Here is a 9,709-nt window from a genome sequence, read left to right as displayed (position 1 = left end):
CACCCTCCTGACCAGTGCCCCCTCCCCTATCTAAGATGCCCATATAACCACTCACACCCTCCTCTCGGTGCCAATGGCCTTCTCACCCTTGGCAATAAACTCATCACATGTTGCTTAGACTTTGCCTGCCTAGGCGGTCTCAATCACACCTCGGTCTGATATTACACAAATATGTACAAAGAGCCAGGTGTGGTGTTGCACTCCTGTATTACCAGCACTCTTAGAGGCTGAGGCACCAGTCTCACAAGTTTGAGCCCAGCATGGGTAATTTAGAGAGATCCTATCTCAAAATTAAAAAAAAAAAAACAAAACAAAACACTAAAGGGCTACGGATGTAGCTCAGGGTAGAGGTCAATACCACAAAAGGGGGTGGGGGTGTGTACAGAGATGAGGCACCACAAACAATGCTGATAGCTTCCTGAGCAGCAGCCCTGGGGGACCTGAGTGAAACAGTCCTAATCTTTCCCAGGAAGAACACCACCCCAAACAAAACTTCTTTGCCAAGACTGATCTGATTAATGAACCTTCTCAGCTGCCTTGAAGCCCAGGCTCTAGAGTCTGGAGGTTCAATATGGGGGACGCTTCCTATGTTTGTGCCCTTAACCTCTAACTCTGCAATGCAAATAAATCCAAGGGAGCAAGCTCTTTCAGGAGATGGTCCTCCTCAAAATGATAGAGGCAGCCATCATTTCATTCCCAAGAGATCCAGTACTCACACCCTTTCCTGTGTCAACCTGGGACATTTCCCAGATCATTTCCCTTGCTACAGAACATTTTTAATCTTTGCTCTTTGTCTTATTGGCAAAGCTCTTAATTGGCTGTACTCATCACATTGCTAGATGTAAAGGCCATAATCCCTAGACTAAGAAGGCCTCCAGTTGGGAAAGGAGTCTCAGCCACGGTGGACAGGGTATAAGAATCTACAGCCTGCTCTCACCTAGCCCCATATAAGCTCACTTTTAGGAGAGCAAGAGAATGATGCTCAATCCCAAATACTTTTTCCTTTTTCACACACAGAAAATTTTATAGAAGCACAAGAGCCTGAGGGAGTAGCTGAGGAGACGACAGAGATGGGGAGTGGAATCAGTGCAGAGGATAAAGAGCTGGCCAAGAGATCCAAGGAACTAGAAAAGAAGCTGCAGGAGGATGCAGACAAGGAAGCAAAGACTGTCAAGCTGCTGTTGCTGGGTGAGTAAAAGGGGAAGACGAGCACGCAGAGGTCATGCTCTTCTGTTCCCTGGAGGAGCAGTGGGTTCTAGCCCATCCCAAGGGGTGGAGACGAGGCAGATAAGTTTTCTTTTTCCCAATCCAGTCTTAGGCCAGATCTGGAGCTCTAGGGCTGAGTTAATATGGAATCTGCACAGCCACCCCAAAGAGATCCATTAACGGAATAGCATGAGGTCCAAGGTGGAATATCTACAAATCTAACCAAATCAACACCTCCTTTTGATTTGGCAAATACTTGGCTACGTAGACACCCAATCTACAGTGAGAGGACTCTGGGTCAAAGATTCAAAAAAGGACCTTCTCTCACCAGTGGATTCAGAAGTCCCACCATACAATCCTAACACATAGGCCCCAGAATAGACTTACTAGTTCTTGCCACGTACACTAGTTCCTTTTTCTGCTTCAGTAAAAATTTTGAAAGTAGGGCACTCTGTGTGGGGAGACATGGGGTCTTTATCCACGTAAGTCCCTTCCTGGTTTTCAATTAGGTAATTGCCTCTGAAGTCCCTGCCAGATGGGAGGTTCATCAACCCAATGAACTCCTAAGCAGATCACTAGTCTGTGCTGAGAAAACAGAAGCACCTCAGTGGGTCAGCCAGGGAAACTGATCATGGCTATAAATAGAACCAAGACAACAAACTTTGTGACACCTTGCTTAGGAGATAAAAACAAGAAACAAAAACCAACAGCATTACCACAGAAGTAGGCTGGGGGGGACAGGTGGGTCCTATATAACAAAAGAATGGCATCCTGGGCTAGGTTTCCAAGGCCAAGGACAGACTGATCTTTGGGGCACCAGGCTAAAGGCATCTTTTCTCCTAGCTTATCTGGGCCATCACCCAAGGACAGATCAAGGAGTCCAGGAGTAACACGGGGGAAATGGAGACAACAGGCCCCCTGAGGGATCTTTTAAGCCTAAGAAGATTCTCTAGCTTCAGAACAAGTAGCTTAGAGGGGGAAAAGCACAGGCTAAGTGGGAGGAGGTTGAGGGATCAGGGTAGTGGAGACTGAGGGAAATGTGGGTTTTGATGGGTGAAGAGCATGATTGAGGACTTAGGGCACTTTAGTCAACTAAGGGAACCATAAAGATAATGAAAAAGTATTTCCCCAAAGTAGTTCAGGTCTCTTTGGTCCTGCTTAAGATTACTTGAGTTAAAAAATGGGCAGTGAGGAATTTCTCTGATTCTATCAGTGCTTCTTAATGGAGAGATTTTGAGTCCCAAAGGACATCTGGAAAAGTCAGGAGACACTTCTGGTTGTCACAACTAGGCGAGTGGGATGCTACCGGCCTCTACTGGGTAGAGACTGGGAATGCTGCTAAAAACCTATAGTGTCCCTAGAAAAAAGAAAATCCAGCCCAAAATGTAAATAATGCCAAAGTTAATAAACTGCTCTAAACCCACGTCACTGCCAGGCACAGTGGCACACACCTGAAATTCCAGCTACTCAAGAGACTGAGGTGGAAGGATGGAAAATTTAAAGCCAGAACCGGGTGTGGTGGTGCACGCCTGTAACCCCATCCCTTGGGAAGCTGAGGCAGGAGGATGGCCTGCCTGAGTTAAGAGTTTAGGGCCAGCCTGAACTACAAAGGGTAACCCTGCCTCAAAAAACAAAAACAACAACAAAAGAGCAAGAAAGAAAATTTAAAGCCAGCCTGAGCAACTTAGTAAAATCTTGTCTCAAAATAGAAAGGGCTAGAGATACATAGCTCAGTGTTAAGAGTGCTCACCTGGAATGTGTGAAGACCTGGGTTTGATCCCCAGCATTTTAGACAAAAAAATCTGCTAAAAACAGTAGCTGGGAATGTAGCTCCATGGTAGACTACTTGCCTAGTAAATGTGGCGGGGTCCTGAATTCAATTCCCCAGTACACTACTACTACTACTACTACTACTACTCCTCTCTCTCTCTCTCTCTCTCTCTCTCACACACACACACACACACACACACACACAATCAATCCTGGTCAAATGGCACAAGCTCAAGGTACCAGAAGTTTAGGGCAGCAATCATCCCTGTTTTTCCAGAATGTTGATGAAAACTGGTGGAAACTGGAAACATAAGCATTTCTCCTTCCAGGTGCTGGGGAGTCAGGAAAGAGTACTATCGTCAAGCAGATGAAGTGAGTAGAAACAAAGCCCCAAAGGACTTAGGGAGTCATTAATGAAGCCAGTGAAGGTACTTGGAATCAATAGGCTCTTTAGCCTGAAGGAACCCAGGTATTTTAAAGGATCTGATTTCCAGTGCCTCAACCCCTTCACCCTGCACTTGGTGACAGGGGTTTTTATGATCTTCTAAATCCCCTTAGATTCCCAATCCCTTAGATCTGGTTACTTAGGTCCAGCTAAAAGCCGGATGTCTGCCCCTTAAGGATCATTCATCAGGATGGCTATTCACCAGAAGAATGCCTAGAGTTCAAGTCTGTCATCTATGGGAATGTGTTACAGTCCATCCTGGCCATCATCCACAGCATGTCCACACTGGGCATTGACTATGCTGATCCAAGCTGTGCGGTATGTGATAAATGTTATATGGTTACAGCAAAGCTAATGAGGAGAAGAAACTGAAACAGAGGCCAACAAACTATAAGTTGGGTAAGAGTAAATTCTGGGTAACTAAAATCTGACCTGCTGAGCTTCTAAATCTTCTCAGTTCTGGGAAAGCAACTTCTCTACCTTTAAAATAAATGTTTACAAAATCTGCTCTCCGCTTCTTCTGCATTTTTGTCTTCTTTTGCCACTTAAATTGTTCCCCTGGGGCTTTTTGTCCTCGCCATGGAAATTTTACAAGCTAAATCCCTAGTTCTAGTATTGGCCTTGTCCTAAATTTGAACATTGAAAGAACAAACGTGATAGATTCCCGTCTTCCATCTTGTCAATTTCAAGGTCAATCTAGCCTTTGAACTTCCACCCTCCCTACAGCAAAGGACCCACATTTTGTGGCAGTCTACTTTCAAACTAAAGCTGGAAGTCAAAAATATCAGAGAAGCAGGACCTGGGTGGGACCTTTGTTATCCTTTAGGAATTTCTAAGTTGGACATATTACCACCCTCTATATCTAGGGAGCACACTAAAAGTTAATTAGTATGTTTTCTTAGATAGAATCTTCACAAAAGACTGTCTCTTCAGGCTCTGGTAGCAATGCAAAATGCTTTTCATTCAGCAGTGTTTCCAGAAGCCTCCAGCAAAGCCATTCCTCCTCCATCATTCTCACCCAGCTTTCTGCATTACAGGATGATGGGCGACAGCTCAACAACCTGGCTGACTCTACTGAGGACGGAACCATGCCTCCCGAGCTGGTAGAGGTCATCAGGAAATTGTGGAAGGATGGTGGAGTGCAAGCCTGCTTCGACAGAGCTTCAGAGTATCAGCTCAATGATTCAGCATCTTAGTAAGACCGATTGGGAGGGAGGAGGGATGATACTTAAGCAACCTTGCAAGAGAAACCTCATTTAGCCTTAAATACCACACCTTGAAAGCTGGAGACCCACAGACTAAATTTAATGCCTCAGAGATTATCTGCCAGCTCCCATCACTCTGCATTACTTTACACAAGCTTACTGCAGCCTACAAAGATAAAGACAAAATTCAAAACAGAGGTGCTCTTAACCCCGTTTTCTTAAGCTAAACTCAGCCCTCCTTTCAGAATCCTGAAACAGCCCTGCAGTTCTGCTGGCATACTCCCAGGAAGTATGACCCTCTTTTGAGACTGACTTTGCTAGCGATACCCCAGGCTCTACCTGGTCTACTAGACAGAAATGAGTCTCCTTCACCCATAGCACCTTATGTCAGAATATTAGGGTGGGGACTCACGAACTGCCAGGGCAAACCAAAGGAAGGTAGGCAGGAGTTACAAACAACTGTGCACAGCTAGGTCCAAAAGGATATGGGACACAGAATTTATCAATCCCACAACAGTATAGTAACACCAATGGGCATGAGCTTTGGAGGCAGACCTGTTTTGGGTTTTTTTGTTTGTTTGTTTTGCTTTGGTTTTTTTCATACAGGGTCACACTATGTAGTTGAGACCTGGAATTCACTATGTAGCCTAGGCTGGTCTCGAACTCACAGCAATCTTCCTGCCTCAGCCTCCTAAGTGCTGGGATTACAGGCATGCACCACCACACCTGGCCTGAGGCAGACCTGTTTTTAACCTCTGTCACCTAATCTTGTAATAATGCTATCATTTACCATCTCTGGAATGCTCCCTTACAAAGGCTCAGTCACTGCTAGTTGTGCCATACATACTGTCCCAAGGCCCTCTCTCCATTTGTACAATAAGTTTTCAAGGTATAGACAATACTTTTTAATAGTTCTATTTCATAAATGAAAAGTGATAATCTTTTCTATAACTTCAACAAAGGATTTAATTTACCCATGATCACACACATAAATAGCAGAGGCTAGACTTGCACCCAGGTTTGCTTGACCACAAAGTGCATTATTTTTTACAACATATCATAATGTTTTTTGATGTTGGGCAAGTTATTTAACTCTTCTGAATTATTCCTTAATCTCTAAAATGGGGGGTGAGTTGGGTGTGGTACAGCACTCTTGCAATCCCACCAGTGACTCAGGGAGGTTAAGGCAAAGGATGCCACGTTCAAGCCCAGCAACTTAGCAAGACCCTGTCTCAAATATTTAAAATACAGGGATGGGTGGGACATAGCTCAGTGCAAAGGCGTTGGGGTCAATCTCCAGCAAGCAAAAATAAAAACAAAATGGGGATATGAATTGTAAAGGTTTATGAAGTTCACTGAGAACTTAAATGCGAAAATATCTGGCATACATTAAGCACTTATGTTAATTTCCTTCTCTTCTGGGTCATTTGTCTTCACAGATACCTTCCTCCTTCCTTTCCTTTATAATATAAACTTTTTTAAAAAACACTTTCTCATTTTTTAATAACTTTCAAACATATACAAAAGTAGAATACTACAATCACCTAGTCTCAACAGTTAATTCAAGGCCACTCTTGTTAGTCTCTGTATTTACTGATTTTTTTTTTTAATTTTTAAAAATATGGTACATTTCATGAATTTGTGCATCATCCTTGCAGAGGGGCCATGCTAATCTTCTCTTCCAATTTTAGTATATGTGCTGCTGAAGTAAGCACTTTACTGGATGATTTTAAAGCAAATCTGTTATTCATACTAAAAACTTCACTACCTCTTTCTAAAATACAAGCTTTTTAAAAAATAAATTATAGTATCATCACACCCAAATATGTAATAATTCCCTAATATCATCAAACACCCAAATTTCCCCAATTCCAATTTTATTTATGGCACAAATGATACTCATGTCTCTGATGTAGCTTTCAAACTATCCCCTACCTACAGCCTTGTGCATGTTAGACAACCACTCTACCACCGAGGTGAATCCCTAGCCCTACTCCTGGCTCTTGATGGAACTATTTAAAACAATAATTCTCATTCGAAGATCCAGAAAGGATTTGCAGCTGGAAAAACCCAAAGAAACTGCAAGAAGCCCCCTGCATCAAATGGACTTATCCCTCAGCCCACTATCCACATTCTTTTTAAAGAACACATAAAAGTTTGAAGGAAAGAATCCTAAATGGATTCCAGCTCTGGTTTATCACGTTAGTCATGTGACTTGGGGTAACTGGATGTTCAATGAGGAAAATGTAATGTCATTAGTGCCGATCAATTTTGTCTAGCTACCTGAATCAACTGGACCGGATTACAGATCCTAGCTACCTCCCTAATGAGCAAGATGTGTTACGATCCAGAGTCAAAACCACAGGCATCATCGAAACAAAGTTTTCTGTCAAAGACTTGAATTTCAGGTGAGTACATGACTGCTGGGGACATCTCAGATACCCACATGTGCAATCCTAAAAAGAGACATGAGTATTGCTTTTGGGCTTTGCTGAAGTCCAATCTGAATTACTGTCTTAGTTTCCTCACCCGCTTTCTTCTCATTTTGCTAATTGGCCCCAAAGGGTCCACTGCTCAAGGGGAACAGCATATGCCAGGAATACCTATGAGAACAGTTGCTTCTTCCCTTAGGATGTTTGATGTGGGAGGGCAAAGATCAGAAAGAAAGAAGTGGATCCACTGCTTTGAGGGAGTCACCTGCATCATTTTCTGTGCAGCCCTCAGTGCTTATGACATGGTGTTGGTAGAAGACGATGAGGTGGTAAGTGGCCTTCGGCACCAAGGCACTTTGATAGATCAAGTTTCCCTCATGACTCATTCTTATAAGCTTGTGTAATTCCAATGCCTGAACTAGGATGTCAATGAACACTGACAATCTAGCAGTCCTCTAGTAAACCAGCCAATGCCTCATGTAAACAATTCCATGAAAAACAAAGTTTGTAAGAGGAAATGAGTATTACAAGGGTAAGAGACCATCAAGTAAGTAAAGCAATTATATTTATACTCCCAGGCTGCCTATGGAAAAAAAGTAGAATAGGGAAGACAATTTGTGATGTGTGCCTTTACACAACAAAATAGAGGGGCTGAGCTACTAACTTCACTTAGAAGCCTAAAAATGCAGAGTGTAATGTAAGCCTAAAAATGTACTGAGGAGAGAACAGCAGTCCAATTTTCTTACATGCCAACTAAACTGGCAGGTGGGAAACCCCCTGAGGGTGGGTCTTTTCAGCCTGTAAAGTTCTATAAGGTAGGAGCACTACAGGCCAAGTGTCAGAACAGGACCAGTTACTTCTTAGTGGGTTTGCAATAAGGAATGTCAAAGATGTGGGAAATAATAATTTCACATAAATATCTGCTCCACAAATGGAGGTTTGAAACCTACTAATGGAAAACAAAGCTTTTTATCTTCCTATCCCTTGCTCCAGTTTCATTTCCTGTCCTTTCCCCCTTAGTAGCTCAAGTATACATTTCAGCTGTCTGCCTTTTAGGCAAAATGTCTTTGAGCACTACTCACTTTCCAAGTTCTCGTCCATCTTTATCCCTAAAGTCAGTGAGATCTAAAAAGGTTTTCCTTGTGGTAGAAAATGAAAAGACTGAGCTCAAGTCAGCATACTTCAGGTCTCTAAAGAGAAAGATGAAAGATTGCTGAAAGATGGTTGGCCTGGGGTATGGGGCAATCTCTAGACTCTGCAGATAAGTGCCACTTCTCATCTCTTAAAGTAGCAATCACAGAAGGGACTAAGACAGCACAAATGCCTGTAATATGCAGTGGGAAATTCTCTAGCACTCACCAGGGCCAAATCATCTCTGTCACATTCCTGTTCAAACAGACTCCATATCTAAGCTAACCTAACCAAAATCACCTGGAGATACAAATAGGCACATGCTAAATTGGGCCTGGTCTCACCCCTGTATCAACAACATTTAAAGATGCTGAAGTCCTATTTGTGCCTGGCTGCCAAAGATCAGCATATCATTTATTATGCCAGTCACTGCCATAGACATTATACATACATGTGCTCATTTAACTTTCATGATAACTCTATCAGGAAATCAAGGCTCCAAGAAGCTCAATACTTTTCAAGTCACACATCTGTTAACATGATAGGAAAATTAAATGGAACCCAAGATCTCTCTGGCTCTACTCTATTACATTAAAAATAAGCCGTTTATTTTTATATCTGGGACACTGGTTTCTCCAAGGGGAACAAAACAAGGGAGCAGGCAAATATCCCATAAATCTGACATTTTCAATGGTGTTTCCTCTTACTAGAATCGTATGCATGAGTCTTTGCATCTGTTCAACAGCATATGTAACCACAAGTTCTTTGCTGCTACTTCCATTGTCCTCTTTCTCAACAAGAAGGACCTTTTTGAGGAAAAAATCAAGAAAATCCATCTCAGTATTTGTTTCCCAGAGTATGATGGTAAGTATCAAAGACTGCAGAAAGCAGTAATATTTTTTAGTAATAACTGGTGACTGCCTCATTCTCTACGCCAAGAAAAAATAAAGAAACCTGTCTTAGGGAAGAGACTTGGGCATTGTTACAGGGTTTAAACTCAGATGTCTCTGGACTTAGATATCAAATGTAGGAAAGCCACTGACTGTTCAAAGAATATCTTCCAGAAACCAAAGGTATAGACATAAAGACACCCCTGTCTTCAATTCCTTGGTCCACTCAAGTGAGAAGCACTGGATGCAAGAGAGAAACCTTCCAAAAGCAGGTCCCCAATTTGTGTTTAATACACTTCAAAAGGATCAAGTCATTAACTTAAAAAGTAAATGAGCAACTAAGAAGGGTTAATTTATTCTATTTCTTCACTTTTTCTGGAAAACCAGGAAACAACTCCTATGAGGATGCGGGGAATTATATCAAGAATCAGTTCCTTGATCTCAATATGCGAAAAGATGTCAAAGAAATCTACAGTCACATGACATGTGCTACAGACACACAGAATGTCAAATTCGTGTTTGATGCAGTTACAGATATTATTATCAAAGAAAATCTGAAGGACTGTGGGCTCTTCTAATCCACTCAATTCCTTAGGTATACTTTTTTTTTTTTTTTTTTTTTTTTTTTTT

The 9,709-nt window shown here is 42.3% G+C and overlaps 1 protein-coding gene and 1 pseudogene across 1 annotated transcript in view; one reads left to right on the top strand and one right to left on the bottom strand.

The window, feature by feature from the left end:
- The first annotated feature begins 828 nt into the window (after window positions 1-828).
- Window positions 829-9,709, top strand: part of Gnat2 (G protein subunit alpha transducin 2) — a 12,823-nt gene continuing 3,942 nt past the window's right edge. The window contains exons 1-8 of the mRNA XM_033758196.1: window positions 829-910; window positions 1,018-1,188; window positions 3,306-3,739; window positions 4,459-4,616; window positions 6,906-7,034; window positions 7,258-7,387; window positions 8,900-9,053; window positions 9,467-9,674. Of these exons, the coding sequence (XP_033614087.1) occupies window positions 3,698-3,739; window positions 4,459-4,616; window positions 6,906-7,034; window positions 7,258-7,387; window positions 8,900-9,053; window positions 9,467-9,657 (804 nt within the window). The 5' untranslated portion in view covers window positions 829-910; window positions 1,018-1,188; window positions 3,306-3,697 and the 3' untranslated portion in view covers window positions 9,658-9,674. The remainder of the gene's footprint in view (window positions 911-1,017; window positions 1,189-3,305; window positions 3,740-4,458; window positions 4,617-6,905; window positions 7,035-7,257; window positions 7,388-8,899; window positions 9,054-9,466; window positions 9,675-9,709) is intronic.
- On the bottom strand, window positions 6,242-6,341 carry LOC117284103 (annotated as a pseudogene).

This window comes from Fukomys damarensis, unplaced genomic scaffold, assembly GCF_012274545.1.
Source record: "Fukomys damarensis isolate Sample0158 unplaced genomic scaffold, DMR_v1.0_HiC HiC_scaffold_33, whole genome shotgun sequence".
NCBI lineage: Eukaryota > Metazoa > Chordata > Mammalia > Rodentia > Bathyergidae > Fukomys > Fukomys damarensis.
Note: the sequence above shows the minus strand (reverse complement) of the source record. Positions and strands in the feature narration are given on the sequence as shown.